General features: G+C 42.8%; 1 protein-coding gene across 1 annotated transcript in view; it reads left to right on the top strand.

The window, feature by feature from the left end:
- Window positions 1-17414, top strand: part of LOC129867010 (uncharacterized) — a 44089-nt gene that overhangs the window by 14111 nt on the left and 12564 nt on the right. Inside the window, exons 10-12 of the mRNA XM_055940098.1 lie at window positions 3705-3782; window positions 5038-5216; window positions 15046-15198. Coding sequence (XP_055796073.1) covers window positions 3705-3782; window positions 5038-5216; window positions 15046-15198 — 410 coding nt within the window. The remainder of the gene's footprint in view (window positions 1-3704; window positions 3783-5037; window positions 5217-15045; window positions 15199-17414) is intronic.

Raw genomic sequence — 17414 nt, 5'->3', positions numbered from 1 at the left:
CAGCGAAAACACAATATAGCATTATATTAGCTAACTACAATAGCCTACCACACAGCCGCATTCATTCAAGGCACGTTAGCGATAGCGAATAAACCAGCAAAATATATAAATTTTTTCACTAACCTTCTCAAACTTCATCAGATGACAGTCCTATAACATCATATTACACAATACATATATGGTTTGTTCGAAAATGTGCATATTTAGCAGTACAATTCGTGGTTGAACAATGTGAATACTAGCCAAACAGCACAAAATAATCCGGATATATTTCTGACACTCACATCATCTAATCAAATAACTAATCATATACTTTACTAAAAAATACAGGTTGGACAGCAAATGAAAGATACAGATTTTTAAAAATAACCTTATTACGACATACAGCTTACGTTATAGCGAGACAGCGCCCGAAATCTGGGCGGAATATAGTCTAAACATTTTCGACAGAAATACGAAATAATATCATAAATGGTTCCTACTATTTGATGAGCTTCCATCAGAATCTTGTACAAGGTGTCCTTTTTCCAGAATAATCGTTGTTTGGTTGTAGAATGTCGTCTTCATCTGTCGATTTAGCTAACAAAGATGGCCATGCGGCACGGAAGTGTCCAACTCACAATAACGCATAACAAAGGAAATACCGAAAATCGCAATATACTGATATAAACTGATATAACTCGGAGCCGGATATATCTAACTTCTAAAACGAAAGCTTTTCTGAACGCAATGCAGAGGTCCCTCTTGCGTCAGGCCAAACGGTGAAAAGACCAGAGCCTCCGTTCCAAGACGTCTTGTTCGGCCTCAGATCTAGCTAGACACCCCATTCCAACTCTCACTGCCTATTGACATCTAGTGGAAGGCGTATGCAGTGCATGTAGACCCATAGATTCCATGCAAATTAATAAACTGACCCTGGAACAGAGCCCTCGATTTCAGATTTCTCACTTCCTGACAGGAAGTTTGCTGCAAAATGAGTTCTGTTTTACTCACAGATATAATTCAAACGGTTTTAGAAACTAGAGAGTGTTTTCTATCCAATAGTAATAATAATAATATGCATATTGTACGAGCAAGAATTGAGTACGAGGCAGTTTAATTTGTGAACAATTTTTTACAAAGTGAAAACAGCGCCCCCCCCCCCCCTATTGAGAAAAGGTTACAAAGACATTTATACAACGGCTGAGTCTAATCCTGGATGCTGGATTGATTAAAACTGCATTCCAGCTGGTGTCTATTCCACAAATATCCACCGGCTAAATCATGACGTTGAAATGTCTATTTACTATTTCCCATCTGAATGCGCAATCCACTTTCTCATCAGCTCAGCCGGGCAATTTATATACTAGATCTACACTGTAGAAACCATCTAGACATTATGCCCCATTTCTTTTAGACTAGCATTTGGTTTTCAACAGCGGAGATTTGTAATAACCTTGCTGTCTGTCTCTCTGACATTTGCAACATTGTATCAATATTGAAATTCGATCTCCAGCTGTCCTATGGTAATGAGACAGACAGGCTGGCAGCTTTTCTCAGCCAGTCGAAATCATGAATCAGCATAATTTTTATTGATATATATTTTGATATATACAAAGAAATGTCAATAGAAAAACACAAAATATAATTCCAGCTTAATTAAGTTTAGCTGTGTAGTTGGCTCTCTCTTCAGAACAGCGGCCTGGCAAGAAAGCACATTTCCTATACCAGGCGAAATCGCACATCATTAGCTCATTGTTATGGATGTACCTCCCCCCCAAAATCATTAGAAAACAGCATAAACAAACGCAAATGCAGTTACTTTGCTGTTATTCTGGCTGCACTGTTGGCTAGCTAGCAAGCAAGGGATAAGAACATTGCTAGCCATCATTGGTAATGGAACATTTAGAACTTACGACTGGGTCGCGTCCATAGAGGAAGACCACCGCATTAATTCTTCTGACAATAACAGCCGAGTGGCTACCCCAAACTGCATGGCAACAGTGCCTAAAACTAGTTCATTCATCACCACGGTCATTTTCTGTGGAGAATTTGGCTGCTCTAACAAGGCAGGAAAGACAACAGGATTTTTTTTTACAGATTCCCCACAATCATGAAACACCTTTGTTGACAGGAATGACATATGACTCAAAAAATGTCACAAAAGCTAAGAAACCTTTTTGCCTGTCAAGACCTGAACCCATACAGCTGTCAATACATGGTTTGCTAAAATCATTTCATCAATGGTTAAGTCAAGTCTGATTGATTTCGAGTTTAGTTTTCCTGGTATGCTAACCAGGTGTTAACAACAACACTAAGTTAGCTCGATAGCTTGTAGTCTAGCTATTAGCATGTGTTGCTTGAGTTTCATGTTTTGGGGAAGCAAATTTTTCAACTTAAAAATTCCCCTTTATAACCAAGGATTGCATGCCTCTAGCATCACATTTGCAGACTAATGTAAGCCTACTACTATTAATGTGATGAGTAGATTCGATAGTGATAATTTAGGCTATTAATAAGCGAGTAGTGGCATAGGTTTTTAGGCTATATCAGAGATGTGGGCTTTGCTAAACATTTATTGCAAGTCTACTACACTTTATATGACTGTAGTAAAATTGTAGTAGAATTGTAATACGATGGTAGGATAGGCCTACTCTACAGACACTGGCAACATATCAATAAAACAATTATAGTCTTGAAAGCAACCATGTAATCTAGTCCAAAAAGGGGTCCTGGCTAAAAGGGATCCAGTTTTTGTCAAATTATTATAAAACGTTAGGGTTAGCTAAAATACAAAAAACTAACTTTTTCATAACCTTAACCTAACTATCCTAACCTTAGGATATTATGTTAATTTGACAAAAGCTGCGTCCCTTCTAGCCATGACCATGAAAAGGTGAGAAGCAAATTGTAACGAAGACGCTGAGAGTTGAGAATCAGGTGCAGATGAAACATATAATAAAACAACAAACATGAAACGAGACAACATAACAGTAGCGTCTACGCATAAGCACAGGAACAATACTGACTTTTATTTATTTATTTTATTTTATTTTACCGTTATTTTACCAGGTAAGTTGACTGAGAACACGTTCTCATTTGCAGCAACGACCTGGGGAATAGTTACAGGGGAGAGGAGGGGGATGAATGAGCCAATTGTAAACTGGGGATTATTAGGTGACCATGATGGTTTGAGGGCCAGATTGGGAATTTAGCCAGGACACCGGGGTTAACACCCCTACTCTTACGATAAGTGCCATGGGATCTTTAATGACCTCAGAGAGTCAGGACACCCGTTTAACGTCCCATCCGAAAGACGGCACCCTACACAGGGCAGTGTCCCCAATCACTGCCCTGGGGCATTGGGATATTTTTTAGACCAGAGGAAAGAGTGCCTCCTACTGGCCCTCCAACACCACTTCCAGCAGCATCTGGTCTCCCATCCAGGGCCTGACCAGGACCAACCCTGCTTAGCTTCAGAAGCAAGCCAGTAGTGGTATGCAGGGTGGTATGCTGCTGGCGACTGACTGAGGAAAGAGGCAAAGGGAGTAACAGATATAGGGGAGATAATCAGGAATGAGATGGAGTCCAACTGAGTATCATGATGACGTGCAGGTGCGCGTAATGATGAATCCCAGAACCCGGTGGTTAGTATACCGGCGACGTCGAACGCCAGAGTGGAGGAGCAGGAGTAGACTTAACAGTACCCCCCCCCCCCTCTAAAGCGCGGGTCCAGCCGCAGGACGACGCCGACCAGAGGGACGACCCTGACGACAAGGAGCGGGCCGGTCCAGGCGGCGAAGGTGGAAATCATGGATGATGTTGGGATCCAGAATGTCCTCCACCGGAACCCAACACCGCTCCTCTGGGCATTACCCCTACCAGTCCACCAGATACTGGAGTCGACACCCACAACATCGGGAGTCCAGTAGAGATCTGACGGAATAGGCCGGACTCCCCTCGATATCCAGGGGGGTGGAGGGGTTTCGTGGGGTACAGCATCAGCTAGGGGACCAGGAACCACCGGCCTGAGAAGGGAGACATGAAAAGAAGGTGAGATACGGTAGTTCCTGGGAAGTTGTAACCTATATGTTACCTCGTTGACCCTCCGGAGAACCTTGAACAGCCCCACCAACCGGGAGCTCGGTTTCTTGCAGGGCAGTGGAGTGGGAGGTTCCTGGTAGAGAGCCAGACACGATCCCCAGGGTGGAACACAGGGGTTGTACCGCTGTGGCAGTCTGCCTGCTCCTTTTGACGGGGATGGAGCGCTGGAGTCTCACGTGAGCATCACTCCACACTTCTTCTGCGCACCTGAACCACTCATCAACCACAGGAGCTGAAAATCCGGCCGGCTGAAAATCCATAACACACTGGAAGGGGGTCATCCCAGTGGAGGAGTGACATATCTAGTTCTGGGCGTACTCTGCCCATGGAAGGAATCGAGCCCACTCTCCCTGCCGGTCCTGACAGTGACTCCTCATGAACCTCCCCAGCTCCAAATGCATCCTCTCCACCTGCCTGTTGGATTGAGGCCGGTACCCAGAAGTGAGGCTGGGCTTCTCCATAAAGGCTCTCCATACCCGTCATGTGAATTGGGGGACACCGTCAGAGACGATGTCGCCAGGAAGGCCATAATGCTGGAAGACCTGCTGGAATAGTGCTTCAGCGACCTGGAGAGCAGTAGGGAGACCAGAAAGAGGGATTAAATGACAGGATTTTGAAAATCTATCCCCAACCACCAAAATGGTGGTGAAATCATCAGAGGAGCGGAGATCAGTAACAAAGTCAATTGATAGATCGGACCAGGGAAACTGAGGCACGGGAAGGGGAAAGATTTTCCCTGCTGGAGCGTTCCGGGGGGATTTGGTTTGGGCACATTCGGAACAGGAGTTGATGTAACAAGTGACATCCTGAGCCAAGGTGGGCCACCAGTATTTCTCAGAGATGGATTGGGTAGTGCGAGAAATACCTGGATGTCCAGCGACAACAGCTGTGTGTGCCCAGGTCAGCAGCCGGTCCCTTATCCCCGTTGGAACGTTGATGTGTTCGGGAGGACAGGTAGTGGGTGCGGGCTCCCTCTCCAGAGCCTGGCGGATGTCCGCATCTACATCCCAGACCACAGCAGCTACAACTCGGGAGGATGGGATTATAGGAGCATTATGGACAGGACCCTCTCCCGAATCAGCTTGGCGCAGATTCAGCCTCCTCGCTGTCCGTATGTACTCCAGGTTTCGATGGTCGGTGAGGATGACGAATGGTTCCTTGGAACCCTCCAGTCAGTGTCTCCACTCCTCTAATGCCAACTTCACCACCAGGAGCTCTCGATCACCGACGTCGTAATTCCTCTCTGCAGGGGACAGTTTCTTAGAGTAATATGCACACGGGTACAATTTCTGTGGATAACCCTGTCTTTGAGACAGAACTACCCCCACGCCCACCTCTGAAGCATCCACCTCCACCACAAAGGATATCTTGGGATCTGGGTGTTTGAATAATGGGGCAGATTTGAAACGTACCTTGAGTAGACAGAAGGCCTCGTCGGTTGCTGGGCTCCACACCAACCTACAGGGACCATCCTTAAGGAGAGAGTTGAGAGGAGCGGTGGCGGAGCTGAAATTCCTTATGAAATGGCAGTAGATGTTGGCAAACCCCCTTTATGGTGGTTGGGACTTGCCATGACCTTACCGCATCTACCTTCTTGTTGTCCATCCTCACTCCCTGCGGGCTGATTTGGTAGCCTAAGGAGACAGCCCTCTGATGAAATTGGCACTTCTCAGCTTTGACGAACAGGTGGTTAGCCAGGAGATGTTCCAGACGCTGAGAGTTGCAGATGAAATCTTTAATAAAACAACAAACATGAAACGAGACAACATAACAGTAGCATCAACGCATAAACACAGGAACAATACTGACTGAGGAAAGAACCAAAGGGAGTGACAGACATAGGGGAGGTAATCAGGCCCAGGTGAGTATCATGATGACGTGCAGGGGAGCGTAACAATTTATGCCAGGCGAGCGTAATGCTGCATCCCAGGACTGGTGGATAGTATACCGGTGATGTCAAAATGAGCAATCGGGGGAGAAGGTCCTTGGTCAGGGAGATGATCAAGGACCCGATGGTCAATCTGACAGAGCTCCAGAGTTCCTCTGTGGAGATAGGAGAACCTTCCAGAAGGACAACCATCTCTGCAGCACTCCACCAATCAGGTCTTTATGGTCACATTAGAAGGGGTGGGAGATGAGGAAATGTTGTACGGGCAAGGAAGCATGGCTGAGTCAAATAGGATTCCTGAATTAATGAAGTGGTGATTAAAGGGCTCAGCCATGTTCTTCTTGTCAGTAACAACCACATCATCAACATTAAGGACATGGGCAGCTGTGAGGAGGAGGGTTTATTCTCCAGGTCTTTAACCGTTTTCCAGAACTTCTTGGGGTTAGACTCATAGAGAGAGAACTGCTCCTTAAAGTAACCAACTTTGGCCTTCCGGATAGCCTGAGTGCACATATTTTCTCATTTGCCTGAACGATAGCCAGTCAGCCTGAGTATGTGTGTGTTGAGCCTTTCACCAAATGGAATTCTTGAGGTAGAGTAACTCTGCAAGATCACGGTCAAACCAGGGGTTGAACCTGTTTAAATTCAAATTTTCTTTCATCACTAATGTCATTACAGAAAATACCAGACTGATACCTATCAGGATTATTTGTGAGGATAACATCAAGGAGAGTAGCCTTTTCTGTGTGTTTGGAGTCATACCTTGTGGGTATGGTAATAATCTGAGAAAGATTTAGGGAGTCCCATTGCTTTAGGACTTGGTCAGGTGGTTTAAGCATGTTCCAGTTTAAGCATGTCCCATGTCCCAATTGGTAAAGACTGCCACTCCCCCACCTTTGGAGGATCTGTCTTGCCGAAAAAGGTTATAACCAGAAAGGTTAACATCCTTTCCTTAACCACGTCTCAATAATGACCAACACATCTGGATATCAGAGCAGATATCAGAGCACAAGTCAAAATTGGGGCTAGCAACAGTAGACGGGCCAGGGTGTACATGCACATTTCCAGATATTCTCAACAGTAATACAATCAAGGCACAGGACAGGACAGGGAGAGCTCTGCGGTGCTGATTTATGACATCTGAATGTGCATCAGATGGCAACAAGATCATATTGTACAGCAATTTCATCAGGTAACATGAATACAAAGCCGGTGAAAGGTGGTTAGAATAGGATGGAAGGCCAAAAGTCTGTGTAACTAATAGAGAGTCAGAGTCCCGAGTGTGGGAGCCCAATTTACAGCCCAACTAGTTTCTTTCTTTTACAATTAAAAAATATTTAGCATAGACAATGTAATTGTTGCGGTAGTCTTAGACAAACCATCTTCATTATCACAGTGGCACCTCCAACAGCTAATCAGACCTTCTGGGATTAAAGTATCTGGCATTGAACTTGGTAGTAGTAGTTGTACATTTTAAATTTCCAGACATTTCACCACCTAGATTACAAGGTAGAGGTCGACCGATTAATCGGAATGGCGGAATTTTTGGACACCGATTATGGCCGATTACACTGCACTCCACGAGGAGACTGCTTGGCAGACTGACTACCTGTTATGCGAGTGCAGCAAGGAGCCAAGGTAAGTTGCTAGCTAGCATTAAACTTATCTAATAAAAAACAATCAATCTTAACATAATCACTAGTTAACTACACATGATTGATGATATTACTAGTTTATCTAGCTTGTCCTGCGTTGCATATAATCGATGCGGTGCCTGTTAATTTATCGACGAATCACAGCCTACTTCGACAAACGGGTGATGATTTAACAAGCGCATTCGCGAAAAAAGCACTGCCGTTGCACCAATGTGTACCTAACCATAAACATCAATGCCTTTCTGAAAATCAATACACAAGTATACATTTTTAAATCTGCATATTTAGTTAATATTGCCTGCTAACATGAATTTCTTTTAATTAACTAGGGAAATTGTGTAACTTCTCTTGCGTTCTGTGCAAGCAGAGTCAGGGTATATGCAGCAGTTTGGGCTGCCTGGCTCATTGCAAACTGTGTGAAGACCATATCTTCCTAACAAAGACTTTAATTAATTCGCCAGAATTGTACATAATCATGACATAACATTGAAGGTTGTGCGATGTAACAGCACTATTTAGACTTAGGGATGCCACCCGTTAGATAAAATACGGAACGGTTCCGTATTTCACTGAAAGAATAAACATTTTGTTTTCGAAATGATAGTTTCCGGATTTGACCGAATTAATGACCTAAGGCTCGTATTTCTGTGTGTTATTATATTATAATTAAGTCTATGATTTGATATTTGATAGAACAGTCTGACTGAGCGGTGGTAGGCAACAGCAGGCTCGTAAGCATTCATTCAAACAGCACCTCTTCGCTGTGCTTTAAGCATTGCGCTGTTTATGACTTCAAGCCTATCAACTCCCGAGATTAGGCTGGCAATACTATAGTGCCTAAAGAACATCCAATAGTCAAAGGTATATGAAATACAAATGGTATAGAGAGAAATAGTCCTATAATTCCTATAATAACTACAACATAAAACTTCTTACCTGGGAATATTGAAGACTCATGTTAAAAGGAATCACCAGCTTTCATATGTTCTCATGTTCTGAGCAAGGAACTTAAATGTTAGCTTTTTTAAATGGCAAATATTTCACTTTTACTTTCTTCTCCAACACTTTGTTTTTGCATTATTTAAACCAAATTGAACATGTTTCATTATTTATTTGAGACTAAATTGATTTTATTTATGTATTACATTAAGTTAAAATAAAAGTGTTCATTCAGTATTGTTGTAATTGTCATTATTAAAAATGATGATATAAAAATCGGCCGATTAATCGGTATCGGCTTTTTTGGTTCTCCAATAATCGGCATCGGCGTTGAAAAATCATAATCGGTCGTCCTCTATTACAAGGGTTGGATTTGCACTAAACAATTTCATATTAGAAGAAGGCATTGACAAAATATAGTATAATAATTAGCCTCATACATTGTCTACTGGTATCGTTTTTAAATTGAGACCATATAACTGAACAATGTAAACAATGTGTGAGTTTAGCTATTCTCTACTTCAGATGCACAATGTCAAGGGGTGCATTGCCCATAAGGCTAATGCCATCATACTGTAGGCCAGTGGTTCCCAACTCCGGTCCCCAAGTACCCTCAACAGTGCAGTTTTAGTGTAGCCCAGGACAAACACACCTGATTCAACTTGTCAACTAATCATTAGGCCTTCAATGAGTTGAATCAGGTATGTTTGTTATTCAAGATGAAAACTAGTTCAGCTTGAATAATAGTTAAGTTAACAATTAAGACAAGTTTAAAACACGTAACTTCAACGAATCAACACTATTTCATATAATTTCAAGGTGTACAAGAAAGCTAACTCACATGTAAAGGTTAGAGACATTTTAGTTACAAGAAGGCTATTACTAGTAAAGCATAATTTCAGGTGAACAAAAAAATGTCAATACCAGAGGTGGCCAACCTCACTCCACTGATTCCTGATCTACTGGGTGAGCAGACTTCCGTTCCAGTCCAGCAATATCACACTTGATTATTAACTAATTAGGATTGATACATTGAATCAGGTATGTTAGTGCTGGGTTGGAACAAAAGCAGGGTTGGCCTACTCCAGTTGTATTTATACATTGTGTGTAACTTTTAAACTGTATTTTTGTTCACAAAATTTGCCAACATAGGTACACATATAATCGATGGTTTACAAGAAGGTACCCTTATTCTCTTGGGACATTCATTGGGACCTCTTCATCTGCAGCCAGGGTTTCACGGCTCTCTATCTGAGGACAGAAAACATCACAAAGAAACAGGCTGCATTATAGTAAAATTAGACAGCCCTGAATATTATGCTGCTCTATCCAGAGTAGCCTAATCTCCCTTCTCTGACAGCTGGAACTGCTAGATAATACTTTCACCCCCTGCCATGTTTGTTAGCTAGCTAACTACCTAGCTAAAGATGCATTTAACTACAACAATAAGTACATCAATATAGCTAGCTAACTAGCTAACGTAAACTCACCCCATTCCATACAAATGTGCGCAACCGCGACATTCAAATGAGGCTACAAAGAAAACTAATGGGACTGTAGCCACTGTGTTGACTTCAAAATCGGGGGTGTGAACTACGTTTCTATTCAAGAGTTGATTGGCATGGTAATGGCTCTATAGTATTGGAGAAAAGTTGAAAAAAACTGACCCTCCATTACATCGTGACGTGTCATGCCGTAACGTACAGCACGCATAAAGCTACTATTTCTGTCTTACAATCTCTCTCCACCAGGTGTAGCACTTATCTCATCGTTTAAAAACAAGAAATGGACAGTGACGGGGGTAAACGGGGATACCTAGTAATTTTTTGCTCATCACTGTAAGCGATCATGACTTTCAAAGCCGCTGTTTACTTCTGAAGATCACTTTAGCACCGCCCTAAAAACCCGATTCAAATTCGACACAAACCTTCAAATAGGTATGTAATGACACATTATATAAACTCTTTATAGTGTTTTATTTACATTTTAGAGGCGATAAGGTGATAAGTTGGACAGATCGAGTGAAAAAAAGCCGTTTTCCCACACATCTCCTCTCCTTCTCACTATCACGCATTAGTTTCGCTTCCCCACCCGCCATTTTTAAAAAAGACCTGAAGGAGCTCATTGCCTTCTTGAATTATGCAGAAACGGGCAGCGTGGAGGTCATGTCATTAATTTTGTTGGAAAGGGGAGAAATTGTGCTTTACAATGGTATTGACATAACAGTTGATCTAGAAGTATTACGTTTTTGGGGCACTAAAATAAGGTAAATTGTACGGACCAAGGCGATAGTTACATAGTTTTTGATCATTTTCAAAATATATGAACTTACTTGAATAGGTTCTCCCACTGCGTCGGTTTTCTGGAACCTTAGAAAAAATAACTAATGAGCAATCTTCCCGAAGTTTCTGGTGGTAGCAGAATGCAGCCAGCCATGTGAACGATTGGAGGCAGCCGACAGACTGACAACGGTTTTCCAACGTGGTGTCTGGTGTGGTTGCTAGGTGATTTGTGACACAACCCAAAAGTCCTCTATAGATAAGTACAAAGCTGATTTGTCTGTTTTTTTGTGGTATCGATGAAGGTATTTGATTGGGGAATGGGGATACATTTTCATGATGGGAAATTAATTAATCACTAAATGTGGGGAAACAGAAGACCTGCAAAAAAAATCTGTTTTGTTTAAATTCCCTTGGTGCAACTTCATGGTATTTACAACTATAACGAGTCTGGACTGTTACTGCCATAAGCAAACAGGAAAACGCTCATCCAGAGACGGCGCTCGTAGTGCCCGGCTGGGGACTTTAATAAAGGGAAACTTAAGTGAGTTTTAACTAATTTCTATCAGCATGTTAAATGTGCAACCAGAGGAAAGAAATTCTAGGCCACCTTTACTCCACACACAGAGACACATACAAAGCTCGTCCACCATTTGGCAAATCTGACCATAATTCTATCCTCCTCATTCCTGTTTACAAGCAAAAATTAAAGCAGGAAGCAGCAGTGATTTGGTCTATAAAAAAGTGGTCTATAAAAAAGATGAAGCAGATGCTAACTACAGGACTGTTTTGCTAGCATAGACTGGAATATGTTACGGGATTCTTCCGATGGCATTGAGGAAGTACACCACATCAGTCACTGTCTTTATCAATAAGTGCATCGAGGACGTCGTCCCCAAAGTGACTGTACGTTCATAACTCAACCTGAAGCCATGGATTACAGGCAACATTTGCACTGAGCTAAAGGGCAGAGCTGCCGCTTTCAAGAAGCGGTTTTCTAAACCGGAAGCTTATAAGAAATCCCGCTATGCCCAACGACGAACCATCAAACAGGCAAAGCGTCAATACATGACTAAGATCGAATCGAATATACATGCAATACATCATCCAAATTGCATGATAGCCCATGACTACTGTAAATGGCTAAAGGAACATTATATATATTTTTTTCCTAAAACAACAAATATTGCCAACCTTCTTATAAATTAGGCCATTATCACTGTCAATCGTGAATAGTAATAATTCTTCACGTTTTACAGGTGAAACATCTATGCTGAATGCATGCTAACCATTTGAAACCAATCAGTTTCATGAGAATATCTGTTCGGTTTTCTTGAAAGATGTAAGAGTGGCTAACCAGCTGAACTAATCGAATTTTAGAGCAGATGGAGTGAGACACAGCTACCGCACGAGAAAAAGAATCAACATTTCAGCACAATCATCCTAAATTGTCATAAGAAATGACATGGTGTTTTTGGTATAACAGTAGCCTGACATTATCATGCTATTCTTTTCGGTTTGTTATGTAGAATATGAAAGTGATTTTGTGAGACATAGCACCAGTGGCAATTTTAACATGTACATCTTGGTGAGGAAAACAAAACATTTTTTTTTAGATGCATGACAGCAAAGCCACTACACAACACAACACTAAACAATACATTAATTGCACTATAACGGTGACAAACGGTGCTCACAAACTGTTATGGCCTACATAAAGCTGACCCAACAGCAGAGTCCCAACAGCAATCCCAACACCTTACCACTGCTGCACCTGGCTATCAGCGGAGCCTTGTCTGGCAGCAAAACAGTTCATTCAGCCTCATTTACTGCCTTTTAAAAAACATAGCTGATATGGCTGACTTTCTTAACATGTGGTTTCTACTGACAATTGAGATATACAAACTATGGCATAAAGTGAAGACAAGCGGGTAAGAGGCAATCCGTAATTTCGATTAAGACTATGAGCGAGCAAGGACGGACGTAGTCAATATAACTATTTGTTCAGCACTTTTGAAATGTACAGTGACAGAATTCAGAACATGGGCCGTTCTTACATTATTCTCCCTGTACACCAAGTCAGAACATTGGATGAATAAAGGGGACCTATAAGCAGACAATGAAAGCTCTTACAATATTCAATGATGACTGTCAAGTGTCAGTGTGCAGTAGGTAGGACGGAGTTAGGCGCAGGACACAGAACTGAGTAAAACGTACTTTAAAAATCACAAACTAATTCCATACAGGGAAAAATATTACAGCTCGACACAAAAGAGCGACCACTTAACAAAGAACAAACACGCACAAAACCATGTGGGTACCAGAGGGTTAAATAGGGAATACATTAAAACGTAATGGAAAACAGGTGTGTACAATCAAGACAAATAAAATGCAAAAAGAAACGTAGATCGGTGGCGGCTAGAAAACCAGTGACGTCGACCGCAGAACGCCGCCCGAACAAGGAGAGGCACTAACTTCGGCGGAAGTCGTGATAATGACATTTCTCTAAATCAGGCTACAGGCTACATGTGCACCACCAAGTCAAAAAAGTATGCAAAATTATGAGTGGAAAAGGGACTAAATTATTAGGGTGAGGCACATGGGCTACTAGCTTACTACACAAAATACACTTACAATTACTTTCTTAGCTACAGTATACATATCTCCCTGGCATATTACATAATTTATGCAGCAGCATACAATACATTTTTGGACTTGTTGTGCTGGGCTCACTTGAACAGGAGGGTGGCGAGGCGGTCCTTTGTGGGCAAACTTTGTCATCAAAGTCTGGCGTTTTCTGGATTTATGGAGCTTTCAAGACAACTGAGAACTCAGAAAAACAAGGTTAAATCATGACGTTAGTGATCTTCAGGTCGGAGCTCTAGAAAGAGGCCCAAGTTCCCGACGGAATACCGATTTGGATGACCATTCAAAAGGTATTTTCCCAGTTGGAGCAATTTTTCCAGTTCCCAGTTGTCTTTAATTCACTGAAGTCTGAGATTTCCATATGTTTTGAGCACGGCAAATGTTATACTGAATTGACAGCATCGCCAATGTTGAATGTTTATCATTTTAAGCTTGGAAAAGAGACACTTGAACCCAGACTTGGACCACACATCCACTCCACTGAATAGCAGGCTAGTGATTACTTTGCAATGCTTGCAGTTAGCCACCGATTCCTTCCAAACCACTAATTGCTGAATTTGCAATTTCCAACTTGTTGTGTAATGTTTATGTCCAATGGACGATGAGCACCGATAAGTTTTATCTATGATTTCTCTTCAATTGACAAGGGTTGAAAAGGATTAGTAGATTGTCGACTTGATTCATGATGATGACTGCTAGCTTGCTAGCTAAGATTTAGAAAGTTGATGTTGACATGATCAGTCCAATCAAAGCTACTGTAGATATAACGTGATTTGAAGTAATTTTATCTGTGGCCAATGACCTTGAGCCTTCTTAGATGGGCACTTCTAATGTAACTATATGGCAGCACCGAAGGGTCCTGAATTGTCGAGCTCCCCCCATAGATTTTGCAGTGACGCAGAGTCCCCATGAGTGACAGAACACTGAGCCAATCACCGCTCAACTAGAGAACATTACCAACCAGAGAACATTACCAACCCCTACACTCTGTATTTTCCGCTGGCTGCCCCACCACCACAGACAGCACTGTGCTAGGCTGAAACACATGCATTTTGGAGCTGCCTTACTCAAGAACGCAAAACAGAGACCAAATCAAATCAAATTGTATTGGTCACATACACATGGTTAGCAATATCTAACATGTAATCTAACAATTCCACAACAACTACCTAATACACACACATCTAAGTAAAGGAATGGAAAAATAATATATACATATTAATATATGAATGAGCAATGACAGAGCGGCATAGGCAAGATGCAATAGATGGTATAAAATGCAGTACATACTGTGGCAAAGAAGGGGGTCGAGTGATAAATGGCAGATATGTGAGAGCAGAACTAATAAACGGGCTCTGCCCGATCACTAAAATGGCCACCCCGATCAGAACTACAGATCACAAAATGGCCGACTGCCAAAACTACAAGTCCCAGAAGCAAGGGGAACCCACAGAAGGTGGAGCCGACACACAGATAAAGGGTCAAGATAAACCAGGAAGAGGAAGAGAGGGGTGGAAGGATCTATGAACCGTAGAGAAAGAGACAATAGATATTGGCTGGATTTACCGTGTATGAGCTGGACTGTTTTGGACTTACCTGTTGGCGTTTGGACCTGGACATACCGAGAACCCGATTCGTGTACCGAACCCTGCTATCCTTGACCTTGCCTACGACCTGGGTGGACCATGACGGAGAAACAAACACACAGGTACTGTCCTGTTCGAAAGAACTCTCATTCTGGGGTAATTTGGTGACAGTTTCCCACTTAATTTGTGACAAACGCTCATAACCTTGAAGAGGTTTGCCACAATACACATGAGATGAGTAATGCAAGATATGTTAACATTATTAAAGTGGCATTATTGAAGTGGCCAATGATTTCAAGTCTGTATGTAGCCAGCAGCCTCTCTGTGTTAGTGATGGCTGTTTAACAGCCTGATGGCCTTGAGATAGAAATGTTGTGCAGACCGCACCACCCTCTGGAGAGCCTTGCGGTTGTGGGCGGTGCAGTTGCCGTACCAGGTGGTAATGCAGTCCGACAGGATGCTCTTGATTGTGCGTCTGTAAAGGTTTGTGAGGGTTTTAGACAAGCCAAATGTCTTCAGCCTCCTGAAGTTGAAGAGGTGCTGTTGCACCTTCTTCACCACACTGTCTGTGTGGGTGGACCATTTCAGTTTGTCCGTGATGTGAACGAAGAGGAACTTGAAGCTTTCCACCTTCTCCACTGCTTTCTGCTGTCCCGTCAATGTGGATAGGGGGGTGCTCGCTCTGCTGTTCCCTGAAGTCCATGTTCATCTCCTTTGTTTTGTTGACATTGAGTGAGAGGTCGTTTTGCTGACAGCACACTCTGAGTGCCCTCATCTCCTCACTGTAAACTGTCTCGTCATTGTTGGTAATCAAGCCTACTACTGTTGTGTCGTCTGCAACCTTGAGGCTTGAGTTGGAGGCGTGCATGGTCACGCAGTCATGGGTGTACAGGAAGGGGCTGAGCACGCACCCTTGTGGGGTCCCAGTGTTGAGGATCAGCGAAGTGGAGATGTTGTTTCCCAGCTGCCAGGAAGTCCAGGACCCAACTTCACAGGGCAGGGTTGAGACCCAGGGCCTCTAGCTTAATGATGAGCTAGGAGAATACTACCACGTTTGTATGCGGCTTTATTAACTCAAAGATTATATATTTATTTACATTGTTTGCAAACTGATATGTATTAATGCCAAAATAACGTTTAAAAAAAGATATATATATATATATTTTAAGCTAAACAGGTTGCCACTGCATAGCACCATTCTGAGAAGTGGCGGAGCGTCGCTCTTACACCACTGATTATGAGGGTTGGATGACTTCAGGAGTTTTATCAATGCTCTATGAAGTAAGTGCCGGAATCAGTTGACTACAATTTGTTTTACACCATTGCAGCAGCGCAAAAGATTTGGGGCTGACCAAAAAGCATTCGGGGCTAAAGCTCCGAAAGCCAGGTCCTGGTGATGTCAATGATAGCAACCCTAGATTTGTGTCGGGACTAAACTCCATGGCCAAAAGTATGTAGACAGGTGCTCGTCTAACATATAATTTCAAAATCATGGGTATTAACATGGGGTTGGTCGCCACTTTGTGGCTTTAAAAGCCTCCACTCTTCTGGGAAGGCTTTCCATTATATGTTGGGCTGCGGGGACTTTCTTCCATTCAGCCACAAGAATATTAGTGAGGTCGAGAACTGATGTTGGGTGATTAGGCCTGGCTCGCAGTTCCAATTAATCCCAAAAATGTTCGATGGGGTTGAGAACAGGGCTCTGTGCAGGCCAATCAAGTTCTTCCACACTGATCTCGACAAACCATTTCTGTATGGACCTCACTTTGTGCACGGGGTCATTGTCATGTGGTAACAGTAAAGGGCCTTCCCCAAACTGTTGCCACAAAGTTGGAAGCACAGAATCATCTAGAATGTCATTGTATGCTGTAGCATTAATATTTCCCTTCACTGGAACTCAGAGGCTTTGCCCGAACCATGAAAAACAGCCCCGGACCATTATTCCTCCTTAACCACCACACTTTACAGTTGACACTATGCATTTGGGCAGGTTAGCGCCCTCCTGGCATCCGCTAAACCCAGATTCATCCATCGGACTGCCAGATGGTGAAGCGTGATTCATCGCTACAGAAAACACATTTCCACTGCACCAGAGTCCAATGGCAGCGAGCTTTTCACCACTCCAGCCGACACTTGGCATTGTACATGGTGATCTTAGGCTTGTGTGTGGCTGCTAGGCCATGGAAACCCATTTCATGAAGCTCCTGACAAACAGTTCTTGTGCTGATGTTGCTTCCAGTGGCAGTTTTGAACTCGGTAGTGAGTGTTGCAACTAAGGACAGACGATTTTTACGCACTACAGTCCCGTTCTTTGAGCTTGTGTGGCCTACCACTTCAT

This window comes from Salvelinus fontinalis, chromosome 2, assembly GCF_029448725.1.
Source record: "Salvelinus fontinalis isolate EN_2023a chromosome 2, ASM2944872v1, whole genome shotgun sequence".
Taxonomy (NCBI): domain Eukaryota; kingdom Metazoa; phylum Chordata; class Actinopteri; order Salmoniformes; family Salmonidae; genus Salvelinus; species Salvelinus fontinalis.
Note: the sequence above shows the minus strand (reverse complement) of the source record. Positions and strands in the feature narration are given on the sequence as shown.